General features: G+C 54.6%; 1 protein-coding gene across 2 annotated transcripts in view; it reads left to right on the top strand.

The window, feature by feature from the left end:
- The first annotated feature begins 184 nt into the window (after nucleotides 1-184).
- galnt7 (UDP-N-acetyl-alpha-D-galactosamine: polypeptide N-acetylgalactosaminyltransferase 7) overlaps nucleotides 185-15,895 on the top strand; it is a 32,886-nt gene continuing 17,175 nt past the window's right edge. The window contains exons 1-3 of one of the 2 annotated variants that reach the window (XM_030094294.1): nucleotides 185-804; nucleotides 1,582-1,693; nucleotides 3,992-4,292. In XM_030094294.1, the coding sequence (XP_029950154.1) occupies nucleotides 682-804; nucleotides 1,582-1,693; nucleotides 3,992-4,292 (536 nt within the window). In that variant the 5' untranslated portion in view covers nucleotides 185-681. The remainder of the gene's footprint in view (nucleotides 805-1,581; nucleotides 1,694-3,991; nucleotides 4,293-15,895) is intronic. The other variant, XM_030094293.1, reaches the window with a different exon arrangement.

The following is a 15,895-nucleotide window of genomic DNA, read 5'->3' on the forward strand; positions in this document are numbered from 1 at the left end:
TCATTAATTTAACTGTCCAAAAGGTTTCACCCCCCTGGATGTCGGTGGTTCGGTCCATCCCGCTCTGGTGAACAGCGGGACTGATGATGGAGCAGTGGATCGGCGGGTAGGGGGTGGGGGGGGGTGGGGGGGGGGGGGTGAGGCTCGTGCTGACCGATGCCAGGTGTGTTCACGTGGGGCTTCTCTCCTCGGTGTCCCGGGAACATGGCGGCCGCTCCCGCCGTCGCTTCCGGCTCTGCTCGCAGCCTGACGTGGCGCTGCGGTTCGTAATGACCGCTGATAGCGCGCGAGGCGGACCTGTTGTTGCGCCGAGCAGCTGTCGGTGTGACACACCCCGGGGGAATGTTTAGCTGAAACACGCCTGGCGCGGGGCTCGCTGGGAGGCAGCCAGTCTTCTCCAAGACGCTCAGCCGGACACAGCTCCGCCGCAGCGGGAGGCACGGCACGGCACGGCACGGCAGCACCGGGAGACCGCCGTCCAGCAGGGACCGGGGCTCCACCGCTTCCCCGCACCTCAGCGGAAGTCCCGCTAATTGAATCCATTCGCCCGCCGTGAGAGCCCCCCCCCCCCGCCCCCCCTCCGCCCCCCGATCAGCCGGGAGACGCTGCTAGCAGCATTAGCCTAGCTAGCCGAGCTAGCCTAGCCTAGCCTAGCTCAGCCGCCGGAGCGGCGCCTCGGACATGCGGCTGAAGGTGGGCTTCCTCCTGCGGAGTCTGCTCGTCGTCGGCACGTTCCTCGGCCTGGTGGTCCTCTGGTCCTCGCTGTCCCCGAAGCCCCGCGATGAGAGCCCGTTCGGGAGGAAGGTGAGCTCCGTGACGGGAACGAGCCCGGGGCGGCGTGGCTTCGTCCCGGGACGCTCGGGGTTTGTGGTCCGCGTTGCCATGGAGATCCAGCTGCCGGGGCTCTCCGCAGCACACCTGGACGCACACCTGCACGTCCCTCACGTCGGTCCACCTGTCAGGTTCAGTCCGGAGGCCACCTGTCCTCCAGGACACACATCCGCGTGTCTCGCCGGGTGCGGGACACACGTCCACCTGTCCTGGGTGAAGGACAGACAGAACCGGAGCCCAGCTGCTGATCAGAGGTTCTCACGGTGGAAGCATGGACTCAGCAGGAAGAGTCCACCTCAGCTGCTGTCCTCTCAGGGACAGTGAGGGAGACCAAAGAGCGGCGAGTCAGGATGGAGGTTCTCATCCTGACACGTTCCCCGTTCCAGCAGCGTTCTGGGACCGGTTCTGGGACCGGTTCTCCAGGTGTAGCGCTGCGTTCTTGGGTAACTGAGGAATGTTGACATGTGGAGAGCTGGACGTCCTGCTGGCTGCCGGTTCCACGCCGCTGTCCGTCCCCGAGCTGCTCTCCAGAACCCGCTTCAGAACCCGCCAAGAGCGAGCAGTAGTGTGTGTGTGTGTGTGTCTAGAAATCCTTGAGCTGTGGACGTGAAGACGCTCGGGGACGGTCCAGTCTCTCTGCTTGTTTTCATTTCGAAACAGATGTTTTGTGAAGACACTGAGAAGTTTTCTGTCCTCGGCGGTTCTCCGCTGGTCTGATTCTCCTGAACTGAAGCGAGCTTCTGCCTGCAGGACGGGCCGGCGCCCCCTGGAGGACCGCTGCAGGACCAGTTCCGGCCCGTGGTGCCCTGGCCTCAGGTGGAGGGCGTGGAGGTGGACCTGGACGCCATCAGGCTGAAGCAGGGTGAGGCCGACGCTCCTTCGTCCTGAACGCGCCGCCGCTGCCGCCGGGGGCGGAGCCTGACAGGCACGTGACTCCTGTAACCAGACACCTCTGGCTGCAGCACTGCAAGGTGGAGCTGTGATTTCACAGCATTTCAGACGGATTATCTGGATCAGTTACACACACACACACACACACACACACACACACACACACACACACACACACACACACACACACACACACACACACACAGGTGTGTGTTATAGATGCAGACATCAGTCCTCACCTGTTCTCTGAAGGTGGTCATTCAGACCGCGGATCAGTGACAGGGATTACTGGTTCTGCCAGGCGTTCCCTGGTATGTAGTAACGTGGTGACGTGACAGGAAACAGGAAGCAGGAAAGTCAAAAACCAGCAGACGAGCTGGACGGTGCTGAGAAACTTTTTAATAAAACCCAGAGAGAACAAACCCTGGAGGAGGTGGAGCCGGGTGTTGACAGAACTCGGAGGTAGACTACCAGCAGACCGCCGCTCGGTGCGACGGATGAACTGGTTGCCGTGGTAACCAGTGACGGTTCCTGTAAACATGCTGGAAGCAGCAGATGTTAGAATCAGACTCACTAAAGACTCTGAACTGATGAATTTACTGGACTGTAGAGAACCGGCGTCACCAGAACCTCTACAAGGTTCAGGTTCAACACCTGCTGGTCACCAGTTAACAGGGACACCAGTTCATCTGGAACACCGGGGGGGGCGGAGCCCCGAGACACAGGGACATCCCGCTGGGCGGGGCGGGGTTCTGGCCGGGGGAGTTCATCTGGAACACCGGGGGGGGGGGGGGGGGGGGGGGGGGTATAGTTATCCAGGAATTATGGTTAGGATCATGGTTCTTTCCCATAATCCATTTGAAGGAAGAATCCAGAGCAGTTCTACTGGTACCCAAGGAAACCCGCAGTACGCACCTAGAGAACATGCAAACCCCCCACAGGAAGACCCCCTGCTGGGACTCAAACCCGGGACCTTCCTGCTGTGAGGCCAGAGTGCAGACCAGGGCTGAGCTCCGGAACGTTCCGTCTTCACACTGAGACATCGCGCAGACCGGACTCGAACCGTGGACCGGGACAGCACGGGGTCGGCTGCTCCACTCCGCTGCTGGGTCATCTCTGAATGCAGCTCTCTGCTGGACTGTGGTTCCAACACTGGAGCTGACCCCTGACCCTGACCCCTGATGCTGACCCTGACCCCTGACCCCTGGCACTGACCCCTGACACTGACCCCCGACCCCTGACACTGACCCTTGATGCTGACCCCTGGCACTGACCCCTGACCCCTGGCACTGAACCCGACCCCTGACGCTGACCCTGACCCCTGGCTCATTAGACTGATGTGAGCCCGACCCGTTGGGCTCTGGCGGGTCCAGACGGGTCCTGGCGGTGACCTGGTGGTGACCATGGCGGTGACCTGATCTGATGGTGACCTGGTGGTGACCTGGTGGTGACTCGGCGGTGACCTGGCGGTGACCTGGCGGTGACCTGATCTGATGGTGACCTGGCGGTGACCTGGTGGTGGCCTTGCGGTGACCTGGCAGTGACCCGGCGGTGACCTGATGGTGACCCGGCGGTGACCTGATGGTGACCTGATGGTGACCCGGCGGTGACCTGATGGTGACCTGATGGTGACCTGATGGTGACCCGGCGGTGACCTGGTGGTGACCTGATGGTGACCTCATGGTGACCGAATGGTGACCTGGTGGTGACCTGATGGTGACCGGGCGGTGACCTGATGGTGACCCGGCGGTGACCTGGTGGTGACCTGATGGTGACCTGGCGGTGACCTGATGGTGACCTGATGGTGACCTGATGGTGACCCGGTGGTGACCTGATGGTGACCTCATGGTGACCGGGTGGTGACCTGGTGGTGACCTGATGGTGACCCGGCTGTACCTGGCGGTGACCTGATGGTGACCCAGCGGTGACCTGGTGGTGACCCGGCGGTGACCTGGTGGTGACCTGATGGTGACCCGGCGGTGACCTGGTGGTGACCTGATGGTGACCTGATGGTGACCCGGCGGTGACCTGGTGGTGACCTGATGGTGACCTGGTGGTGACCTGATGGTGACCCGGCGGTGACCTGATGGTGACCTGATGGTGACCTGGTGGTGACCTGATGGTGACCCGGCGGTGACCTGGCGGTGACCTGATGGTGACCCGGCGGTGACCTGGTGGTGACCTGATGGTGACCTGGCGGTGACCTGGCGGTGACTTGGCGGTGACCTTGTGGTGACCCGGAGCTGTTCTGTTTGTGTCTCGACCCCAGAGGTCAAGCCGGAGGAGGCGCGGCAGCAGCAGGTGATCGGGCAGCAGTACGCCACCTTCAGGCCGCACACGCACGCCTACGACGCCCCCGTACTGAAGCAAGGTATCCTGGGAAACTGCGAGCCCCAGGAACCCGAGCCCCACGGGGTCCCCGGAGGTCCCGGCGAGGACGGCAAGGCCCTGGTCCTCGGTCCCGAGTACAAAGACGCCGTCCAGGCGTCCATCAAGGAGTTCGGCTTCAACATGGTGGCCAGCGACATGATCTCCCTGGACCGCAGCATCTCCGACCTCCGCCACGGACAGTACGTTCCCCACGTTCTCTACACTTTCTGCTCACGTTCTCTACCGGGTTCTACCGCGCTCTCTACACACTCTCTACAGGCTCTCTACACATTCTCTACACGTTCTCTACACACTCTCTACACGTTCTCTACACGTTCTCTACACGTTCTCTACACGCTCTCTACAGGCTCTCTACACGCTCTCTACAGGCTCTCTACGCGCTCTCTACACGCTCTCCACAGGCTCTCTATGCGCTCTGTACGCGCTCTCTACAGGCTCTCTCTATGCGCTCTGTACGCGCTCTCTACAGGCTCTCTACGCGCTCTCTATGTGCGCTCTACAGCCTCTCTGCGCGCCCTCTACAGGCTCTCTACGCGCTCTCTATGTGCGCTCTACAGGCTCTCTGCGCGCTCTCTACAGGCTCTCTACGCGCTCTCTATGTGCGCTCTACAGGCTCTCTGCGCACTCTCTACAGGCTCTCAACGCGCTCTCTACAGGCTCTCTACGCGCTCTCTACGCGCTCTCTACAGGCTCTCTACAGGCTCTCTATGCGCTCTCTACGCGCTCTCTACGCGCTCTCCACAGGCTCTCTATGCGCTCTCCACACGCTCTCTACAGGCTCTGTGCGTGCTCTGTACACGCTCTCTACAAGCTCTCTATGCGCTCTCTACAGGCTCTCTACGCGCTCTCTACAGGCTCTCTACACACTCTCTACACGCTCTCTACAGGCTCTCTACGCGCTCTGTACACGCTCTCCACAGGCTCTCTATGCGCTCTGTACGCGCTCTCTACAGGCTCTCTACGCGCTCTCTATGTGCGCTCTACAGGCTCTCTGCGCGCTCTCTACAGGCTCTCTACGCGCTCTCTATGTGCGCTCTACAGGCTCTCTGCGCGCTCTCTACAGGCTCTCTACGCGCTCTCTATGTGCGCTCTACAGGCTCTCTGCGCGCTCTCTACAGGCTCTCTACGCGCTCTCTACAGGCTCTCTACGCGCTCTCTACGCGCTCTCTACAGGCTCTCTACAGGCTCTCTATGCGCTCTCTACGCGCTCTCTACAGGCTCTCTATGCGCTCTCTACGCGCTCTCTCCAGGCTCTCTACGCGCTCTGTACAGGCTCTCTACGCGCTCTGTACAGGCTCTCTACGCGCTCTCTACAGGCTCTCTACGCGCTCTCTACAGGCTCTCTACAGGCTCTCTACACGCTCTCTACAGGCTCTCTACGCGCTCTGTACACGCTCTCCACAGGCTCTCTATGCGCTCTGTACGCGCTCTCTACAGGCTCTCTACGCGCTCTCTATGTGCGCTCTACAGGCTCTCTGCGCGCTCTCTACAGGCTCTCTACGCGCTCTCTATGTGCGCTCTACAGGCTCTCTGCGCGCTCTCTACAGGCTCTCTACGCGCTCTCTATGTGCGCTCTACAGGCTCTCTGCGCGCTCTCTACAGGCTCTCTACGCGCTCTCTACAGGCTCTCTACGCGCTCTCTACAGGCTCTCTACAGGCTCTCTATGCGCTCTCTACGCGCTCTCTCCAGGCTCTCTACGCGCTCTGTACAGGCTCTCTACGCGCTCTGTACAGGCTCTCTACGCGCTCTCTACACGCTCTCTACAGGTTCTCTACAGGCTCTGTACGCGCTCTCTACGTGCTCTCTACGCGCTCTCTACAGGCTCTCTACGCGCCCTCTACAGGCTCTCTACAGGCTCTCTACAGGCTCTCTACGTGCTCTCTACAGGCTCTAGCGCTCTCTACAGGCTCTCTACGCGCTCTCTACAGGCTCTCTACGCGCTCTCTACAGGCTCTCTACAGGCTCTCGACGCGCTCTCTACGCGCTCTCTACAGGCTCTCGACGCGCTCTCTACGCGCTCTCTCCAGGCTCTCTACGCGCTCTCTACAGGCTCGCTACGCGCTCTCTACAGGCTCTCTATGCGCTCTCTATGCGCTCTCTACACGCTCTCTACAGGCTCTTTACGCGCTCTCTACAGGCTCTCTACAGGCTCTCTATGCGCTCTCTACGCGCTCTCTACACGCTCTCTACAGGCTCTTTACGCGCTCTCTACAGGCTCTCTGCGCGCTATCTACAGGCTCTCTACGCGCTCTCTACGCGCTCTCTACGCGCTCTCTATGCGCTCTCTACAGGCTCTCTACGCGCTCTCTACAGGCTCTCTACGAGCTCTCTATGTGCGATCTACAGGCTCTCTGCGCGCTCTCTACAGGCTCTCTACGCGCTCTCTATGTGCGCTCTACAGGCTCTCTACGCGCTCTCTACAGGCTCTCTACGTGCTCTCTACAGGCTCTCTACGCGCTCTCTACAGGCTCTCTACGCGCTCTCTACAGGCTCTCTACAGGCTCTCTACGCGCTCTCTACAGGCTCTCTACGCGCTCTCTACAGGCTGTCTACGCGCTCTCTACAGGCTCTCTACGCGCTCTCTACGGGCTCTCTACGCGCTCTCTATGTGCTCTCTACAGGCTCTCTACGCGCTCTCTACAGGCTCTACGCACTCTCTACGTGCTCTCTACAGGCTCTCTACAGGCTCTCTATGCGCTCTCTACAGGCTCTCTACGTGCTCTCTACAGGCTCTGTACGCGCTCTCTACAGGCTCTCTACGCGCTCTCTACAGGCTCTCTACAGGCTCTCTACAGGCTCTCTATGCGCTCTCTACAGGCTCTCTACGTGCTCTCTACAGGCTCTCTACGCGCTCTCTACAGGCTCTGTACGCGCTCTCTACAGGCTCTCTACACGCTCTCTACAGGCTCTCTACGCGCTCTCTACAGGCTCTCTACAGGCTCTCTACAGGCTCTCTACGCGCTCTCTACAGGCTCTCTACAGGCTCTCTACGCGCTCTCTACAGTCTCTCTACGTGATCTCTACAGGCTCTACGCGCTCTCTACAGGCTCTCTACGTGATCTCTACAGGCTCTCTACGCGCTCTCTACAGTCTCTCTACGCACTCTCTACAGGCTCTCTACACGCTCTCTACAGGCTCTCTACAGGCTCTCTACGCGCTCTCTACAGGTTCTCTACGCGCTCTCTACAGGCTCTCTACACGCTCTCTACAGGCTCTCTACAGGCTCTCTACAGGCTCTCTCCGTGCTCTCTACAGGCTCTCTACGCGCTCTCTACAGGCTCTCTACAGGCTCTCTACGCGCTCTCTACAGGCTCTCTACTCGCTCTCTACAGGCTCTCTACGCACTCTCTACGCGCTCTCTACAGGCTCTGTACAGGCTCTCTACGCGCTCTCTACGCGCTCTCTACAGGCTCTCTACAGGCTCTCTACGTGCTCTCTACAGGCTCTCTACATGCTCTCTACAGGCTCTCTACAGGCTCTCTACGCGCTCTCTATGCGCTCTCTACAGGCTCTCTATGCGCTCTCTACAGGCTCTCTACGTGCTCTCTACAGGCTCTCTACGCGCTCTCTACAGGCTCTGTACGCGCTCTCTACAGGCTCTCTACACGCTCTCTACAGGCTCTCTACGCGCTCTCTACAGGCTCTCTACAGGCTCTCTACAGGCTCTCTACGCGCTCTCTACAGGCTCTCTACAGGCTCTCTACGCGCTCTCTACAGTCTCTCTACGTGATCTCTACAGGCTCTCTACGCGCTCTCTACAGGCTCTCTACGTGATCTCTACAGGCTCTCTACGCGCTCTCTACAGTCTCTCTACGCACTCTCTACAGGCTCTCTACACGCTCTCTACAGGCTCTCTACAGGCTCTCTACGCGCTCTCTACAGGTTCTCTACGCGCTCTCTACAGGCTCTCTACACGCTCTCTACAGGCTCTCTACAGGCTCTCTACAGGCTCTCTACGTGCTCTCTACAGGCTCTCTACGCGCTCTCTACAGGCTCTCTACAGGCTCTCTACGCGCTCTCTACAGGCTCTCTACTCGCTCTCTACAGGCTCTCTACGCGCTCTCTACGCGCTCTCTACAGGCTCTCTACAGGCTCTCTACGTGCTCTCTACAGGCTCTCTACACGCTCTCTACAGGCTCTCTACAGGCTCTCTACGCGCTCTCTACGCGCTCTCTACAGGCTCTCTACAGGCTCTCTACGTGCTCTCTACAGGCTCTCTACAGGCTCTCTACAGGCTTTCTACGCGCTCTCTACAGGCTCTCTACAGGCTGTCTACAGGCTCTCGACCGGGTTCCCTGCGTTCTCTAGCTGGGCAGGTTCTCTCCTGTACCGTGAACAGGACAGTGTCTCGGAGCGGGACGGCAGGTGAAGCGTGGATATTTGGCTGCTCTGTGATGAACGGCGGTACTCGTCCCGGGTCTGAGCAGAACCGGAGGTTTCCCCCCGGTGCGGACTGGAAGGGGGAGGTTCTGTTTTGGAGGACCGCCTTCTGGTCCTCTGATTGGTCCGTCCCTGGCGCGGCGGCTGCTGGGCGACCGGTGCAGAAACAGCTGTTAGCGTGGGACTCGTGCTAGCAACCAGATCTACGGCCTTGCTTCTCTGCTCGGAGGTCCTGCGGTGGGACGCTGACAGCAGGACACTGTGGACACTCCGGTCTCTGTGGTCTCTGTGGACATTCCGGTCTCTGTGGACACTCTGGTCTCTGTGGACACTCCGGTCTCTGTGGACACTCTGGTCTCTGGACACTCTGGTCTCTGTGGACGCTCTGGTCTCTGTGGACGCTCTGGTCTCTGTGGACACTCCGGTCTCTGTGGACACTCTGGTCTCTGGACACTCTGGTCTCTGTGGACGCTCTGGTCTCTGTGGACGCTCTGGTCTCTGTGGACGCTCTGGTCTCTGTGGACACTCCGGTCTCTGTGGACACTCTGGTCTCTGTGGACGCTGTGGACGCTCCGGTCTCTGTGGACGCTCTGGTCTCTGGACGCTCTGGTCTCTGTGGACGCTCTGGTCTCTGGACACTCTGGTCTCTGTGGATGCTCTGGTCTCTGGACACTCTGGTCTCTGTGGACGCTCTGGTCTCTGTGGACACTTTGGTCTCTGTGGACACCTGTTTGTCCGCTACACCTCCAGGCAGTTGGACGTCCCGGTCTGAGACGACGTCACATCCTGCTCTGGAGAGTTTCTGAGTGGAGCCACGTGCACGACGTGCACGCTCGTCTCTCAGCAGCTTTTAGGTTCTAAAGAAAGACTTCAGGGATGGTTCCAGTAATTCGCTGTAATGATGATGAGAACATAATGATTCTGCGCCGCGCCTTTGTTTCCACAGAACGTTTGTTATTGAAGGTGAAGAACAGCCGGAGAAGGAACTCAACGTTCCGTCCCGGAGACAGAACGGCTTTACAGACAGAGCGCTGTGAACCGGCTCAGGGCGCCGCCCACTTTGTCCAATCAGAAGCCGCTCCAGGCAGCGGGTTTACCAGAGGACGGGCCGTCAGCAGGACGGGGCGTGGAGTGTTTGTCCGGGTTCCGCCGGAGCGGCGCCAGGCGGCGCCGGGCGGGGCTCGCTGCTCAGGACCATCACTGTGTCAATAATCCTGCAGCGAGTGGTGACGTGTCCCGGTGTGACGTGTCCCAGTGGGACGTGTCAATCAGTCAATCAATCAGTCAATTTATTTTTGTACAGCCCAGTATCACAACAACAGTTGCCTCAGAGGCTTCAAGATGTTACATTGGTTGGTAAAAATAAAAATAGTGAATAAGCATAATGTTAATATGTCAAATTCACAATAACGAGACAAAACGAAGCAACCACCGCCTTAGACCCTCACATCCGGCAACAAAAAACTCCAGAAACCCAGTGGGAGAAGAAGAAATCTTGGGGAGAACCAGTATGGAGGGATCCCTCTCCCAGGGACGGACAGCTTTGGCAACAGCTAGCATGAGACAATAAGAAGTAAAGCCTAGGACTATGTTGAGGACAGTCCGTTGGACGGTCCAGCACAAGAACCACGGATCCCAGCAGTAGAACCGAAGCCAGTCCACGGGCAGCACCGACAGGAGTGTCCTCCCGGTCCGGACGGAGCTTGTTCGTAGGCCCTCGTAATAGTGGAGTCAGCAACTGAAACTGGAGAAGACTCCCCCTCGAAGGGGGGGACCGCAGGTGAAAAGCAATGAACGGACTAAAGGGAATAACATTCAGACATTAGAGGACAGGGCTCAGTGCACCGTACTTCCCATAGCATTCTAGCTCCTAGGGCAGCTTTGTGGATAGTTTAGTATTTAAACTAGTATTTAGTTAGTTTAGTTTGGATAGTTTAGTTTAGTTTAGAGTCCCTAGCTGACCTGATCATAGGCTGCATCGAAGAGAAACGTCTTGAGCCTAACCTTAAATGTGGAGACTGTGTCTGCCTCTTTGACACCACTTGGAAGCTGGTTCCATAAAAACGGTGCCTGATAGCTAAAGGCTCTTCCACCGAGTGTCCATTTAGAGACTCTAGGAGTCACCAGTAACCCTGCATTTTGAGAGCGAAGTGCTCTGATTGGTTGATAAGGCGTTAAAGCATCTTGGAGATAGGTTGGAGCCATCCCATTTAGGATTTTGTAAGTGAGGAGAAGGATTTTAAATCTAACTCTAAACTCGACAGGAAGCCAGTGAAGAGATTTTAGAACGGGAGTAATGTGTTCACGTCTTCTAGTTCCAGTTAATAATCTGGCGGCCGCATTTTGAACCAACTGAAAGTTTTTTAATGCACTTTTTGGGCAGGCTGCAAGAAGGGAGTTGCAGTAGTCCAGTCTAGTAGAAACAAATGCATGGATGAGTTTTTCTGCATCGCTTCTAGGTAGAATGTTTCTTATTTTAGCTATGTTGCGCAAGTGGAAATATGCTGTTTTACAAGCCAGGTTGATGTGTGCTTTAAAGGAGATATCCTGATCAAATAAGACCCCGAGGTTCCTGACAGTAGAGGAGGAGGATACACTGACGTTATCTAAGGTGATAATCTGTTCAGATAGACACTCTCTCAGTTTATGGGGGCCTAGTATAGTGACCTCTGTTTTGCCAGGATTCAGACGGAGATAGTTCGTAGTCATCCAGGATTTAATTTCTCTGATACAGTCACTGAGTCTGTCTATTTGATTAGTTTGATCAGGTTTCATAGATAAATACAGTTGTGTGTCATCTGCATAGCAATGAAAATTGATATCGTGACTTCTAATTATGTTCCCTAAAGGAAGCATATACAACAGAAATAAAATTGGCCCGAGCACGGACCCTTGAGGAACCCCATAACTGACCTGGGAGCACGGTGAGGACTGTTGGTTAACGTGAACAAATTGGTACCTATTAGATAAATAGGATTTGAACCAGCAGAGGGCTTTTCCTCTGATGCCGACCTCACATTCTAACCTCTGCAGGAGAATATTGTGGTCGATTGTATCAAAAGCTGCACTGAGGTCTAAGAGAACCAGGACTGAGACTAGACCTGCGTCAGCCGCCAATAGCAAGTCATTAGTGACTTTAACTAACGCAGTCTCAGTGCTGTGATAAGCTCTATATCCTGACTGAAATTTCTCAAATAAACTATTGTCCTGTAGGTGGCGGCGAAGCTGTTTAACCACGACTTTTTCCAGGACTTTTGAAATAAAAGGCAGATTTGATATCGGTCTGTAGTTGGCTAGAATATCAGGATCAAGATTAGGTTTTTTCAGCAGTGGTTTGATTACTGCGAATTTAGATGACTGTGGCACATAGCCAATTTCTAGAGAGGTATTTATTATAGTTATGATCGTATTTAAGATAACTGGAAGAATATCTTTGAAAAGCTTAGTTGGAATTGGATCTAGGAGACAGGTCGAGGTTTTAGAAGACATTACAATCGAAGTAATCTCAGCCCCATTTACTAATGAGAAACTATCTAGTATTTCAGGTATTTCAGGTGGAGGCAGTGGCTGGATTCCCTGAGCTTGATCTGAGGAAAGCACTTCACTGATTTTACCTCTGATGGTTATGATTTTATCGTTGAAGAATTTCAGAAAGTCATGGCAGTTTAAAGATTCTGGGATTACTGGTTCGGAACCAGTAATCCCAGTGGCGGACCGCGCATTTCACACTAAGGCCTTCAGAACAGATCCGCCTGAACCAATCCACCCCTCAATAACTATTTTATGTCTATACAAAAATATCTTATTAAACAGATATGCATATAAAGAGTTGTTGCACAGCAGATAGATACTTGTGCAGCCAGAATAAATGCCTTTGCTGAAGTGCACTAGTCTCCTACTACATCTGTACACATACAATAAGCATCAACAACTTAATAAAACAGCAATATTATTTAGGAAAAGAGGAACATTTTACTCACCAAAATCCCGATTATTTGTAAACAAAATCCATCCTCCTTTCCTTCCTCAAAAAGAGTTCATTTGCTCTGTCATATAGATTATCTGAGCGTTTCAGTTCCATCAGCAGATCCTTCTCCACTGCCATCAAAGCCAGGGCTGAAAGTCCTGCTGCCCTGTGGTATTTCTGGCGTAAGTTTTAAGCTTGTTCTTCTTCTTCTTCTTTGGAATAATGGCGGGCGGCGACCAACAACTTAGGTGCATAGCGCCACCTACTGTATCTCTTGGTGAATGTAAATCAGAAGGCCTGGATCTGCTGTTGTTAGTGTAGCTAGCTAGAAGGCGCTGATTCGCCAACTCGAAATCTGATTGGTTGAAGCAACTGTCTGATTGACGCTTTGCTTTACTTTACTGGGCCATCAGAACGGTCAGTGAAGGCCTCGGGCAGATTTCTTTTTACCCTAGCAACAGATGATGCCTGAAATCTGATTGGTTAAGTGATTTAATATGAATAAAACATGTCTGGAAGCAGCGCAACCACGGGAAAACTATGAAAGGAACTGGAACATACCGTTTGGAATCATTTAGTAAGATGGACAAAATATAATTTACATCAGTCTGTAATTCAGATACCTTTTAGGCCAGCAGAGAAGGCTTCGCAGGCCCTGACGGCCCACCACTGCTGGTTCCACTGCAGTATGACTGTTTGTCAGTCTGGCTACAGTGTTGAACAGAAACCAAGGGTTATTTTGGTTTATTTCCATTAAACAAGAGTAACATAATGTCTTGGCTTTAAAAAGAGTTTGTTTATAGCTTAGCAAGCTACATTTCCAAGCCTTCAGAGATTGTTCCGATTTAGATTTACGTCACAGTCTTTCTAATTGCCGAGTTTTTTGTTTGAGAACACGGGTTTCAGAATTAAACCATGGAGCAACGCGCCTGGGTCGATTGGTTTTCAGCTGCAACGGAGCCACTACGTCAAGGGCAGATTTTAGTGAGTGCATAGCACTGTCAACAAACTGATCACTATTATCACCACTGGTCAATAAGCTCATTTCTCTGAGTTCACAAGATAATGCAGCAAATGCAGGCTGGATCAGTTCTTTGTACCGAGCCACAGATTTTTCAGATAATGTCCGTATCAGCTGAATTTTATCTTTTTGAGCAGAGTAGTCTTCAATCAAAACCTGAAAAGTAATTAAAAAATGGTCTGAGAGTATAGGGCTCTGAGGGAGAACATTTAGGTCCCTGACCTCTATCCCATATGTTTAGACCAGATCCAGGGTGTGCTTGTGACTATGAGTGGATTCATCAACATTTTGAGTGAAACCGATGCTATCTAATACTGCAATAAACGCATTACTCAAACTGTCACCAGAATCATCCACATGGATGTTAAAGTCACCTATTATAAGGATCTTGTTATGAGCCAATACTATATTGCTTAAAAACTCTGAGAACTCAGTTAAAAAGTCAGAGTAAGGACCAGGAGGTCGATACACAATAATTAATAGTACAGCTTTTTGATTCTTCCAATTTGGACAAGTAAGCGTTAGTATTAAGCTTTCAAAAGAGTTGAATTTAACATTAGTTTTGGGTTTAAGAAGAAGACTGGAGTGGGATATTACTGCCACACCTCCACCTCGGCCTGTTGATCTAGCTGTTTGGAAATTAACATAGGTTGGAGGGGTACATTCATTGAGCCTCACATAGTCATCTTGCTGAAGCCAAGTTTCTGTTATGCCGGGCGGACGCTGTGCGGTTTCAAGGGGATTTCACCACGATTTTGCCATGGCAGACCACGCTGCGTCATCGTGGCAACATCGTAGCGTCGGGGCGGCCGGTCGGGAGGTCGTGAGCCGTACAGTGTGAGAACACTCACGAGGAAGGATTCATTGCTGCTACGTTCTAACGCTAATGCTGCGACCTCCCGATCAAACTTCTGGCTTGTCAGAAATTCTCGCCGTAGCTCGCACAGTGTGAGTGGCGTTACGTCACGATTCTACGTTGGCACCTGCGCAGAAGACGCCGGCGGAGCTAACTGTATTCATCATAACGTTATGGGCTACAGATGAGGAATTCGCCGGGGCAGTATAGTGATTAAAGCAACACTGGCTGGCTCAGTGCGGCTCAACGCTAATGCTAATTGCTAATGCTAAGGTGAAACTATCATAGCTGCAGTAAAACAATATATAGTTTACATGAACGTTACCTCAAGCTCCTGATGAAGGATGGACATCCCATAATGACCACGTCTCCTCAGCCATTCACGTACCCAAATCCTTTTCTTTTTTTCCAGTTTCAGCGCAGAAGACGGCGCACACAGCTGCAGCAACTTGCTGCCTGCTCGCCGTCTTGTTGTCATGCACGCTGTGGTCGTCATAGGAACGCGGAACCTTGGTTTTTCGTTGTTTACACTCGAGCACGTCGTGCCGTCACACGCCGACTGATGCCGTGGTTGTCAATAATCCTTACCGACGGCGGTCGTACAGTATGAGTGCACGTCGCAGGGTCAGAGTACGAGTGACGAACCCAGTCGTGCAGTGGGAGCATTTCCCTGACAGTCAGATTTATAAAACCACAGTGTCCGCCTGGCATTAGAGCAAGGAGATCAGTGTTATTGTCACGTGTCCCGGTGGGACGTGTGGAGTGTCCTAGTGGGATGTGTCCCGGTGTGGTGTGTCCCGGTGTGTCCCGGTGGGACGTGTCCCGGTGTGACGTGTCCTGGTGGGACGTGTGGCGTGTCCTAATGGGATGTGTCCCGGTGTGGTGTGTCCCGGTGTGACGTGTCCCGGTGGGACGTGTGGCGTGTCCTAGTGGAATGTGTCCCGGTGTGGTGTGTCCCGGTGGGATATGTGGCGTGTCCTAGTGGGATGTGTCCCGGTGTGTCCCGGTGTGACATGTCCCGGTGGGATGTGGGACGTGTCCCGGTGGGACATGTGGCGTGTCCTAGTGGGATGTGTCCCGGTGTGTCCGGTGTGGCGTGTCCCGGTGGGACGTGTGGCGTGTCCTACGGGACGTGTCCCGGAGTGGTGTGTCCCAGCGTGTCCCGGTGTGTGTCCCAGTGTGACGTGTCCCAGTGTGGTGTGTCCCGGTGTGGCGTGTCCCAGTGTGTCCCAGTGTGGTGTGTCCCGGTGGGACGTGTCCCAGTGTGTCCCGGTGGACATTTCTTGCTTTAAGGAGTTGTTTTCTCCTCGTGTCATGAAGCGATGCGGGTCCGGAGCCCCCTGCTGGTCAGGTCAGGTGCTGCTGGAGGACGGTCTCCAGGGACCTGCTGAGAACCGGTCCTCTTCTTCTGTGGACGGTTTTGGGGAATGTTGGAACTCTGGACATGAGGAGGAGGAGGAGGGGGATGCCCAGCCTCAGGGAGGGGGGCAGAGCACCGGGTCTGGTCTCAGGGAGGTTCATGCACGCTGACCACGATCTTCCCGTCTGGGGCCTTCC

Source organism: Salarias fasciatus, chromosome 6, assembly GCF_902148845.1.
Source record: "Salarias fasciatus chromosome 6, fSalaFa1.1, whole genome shotgun sequence".
Classification (NCBI taxonomy): domain Eukaryota; kingdom Metazoa; phylum Chordata; class Actinopteri; order Blenniiformes; family Blenniidae; genus Salarias; species Salarias fasciatus.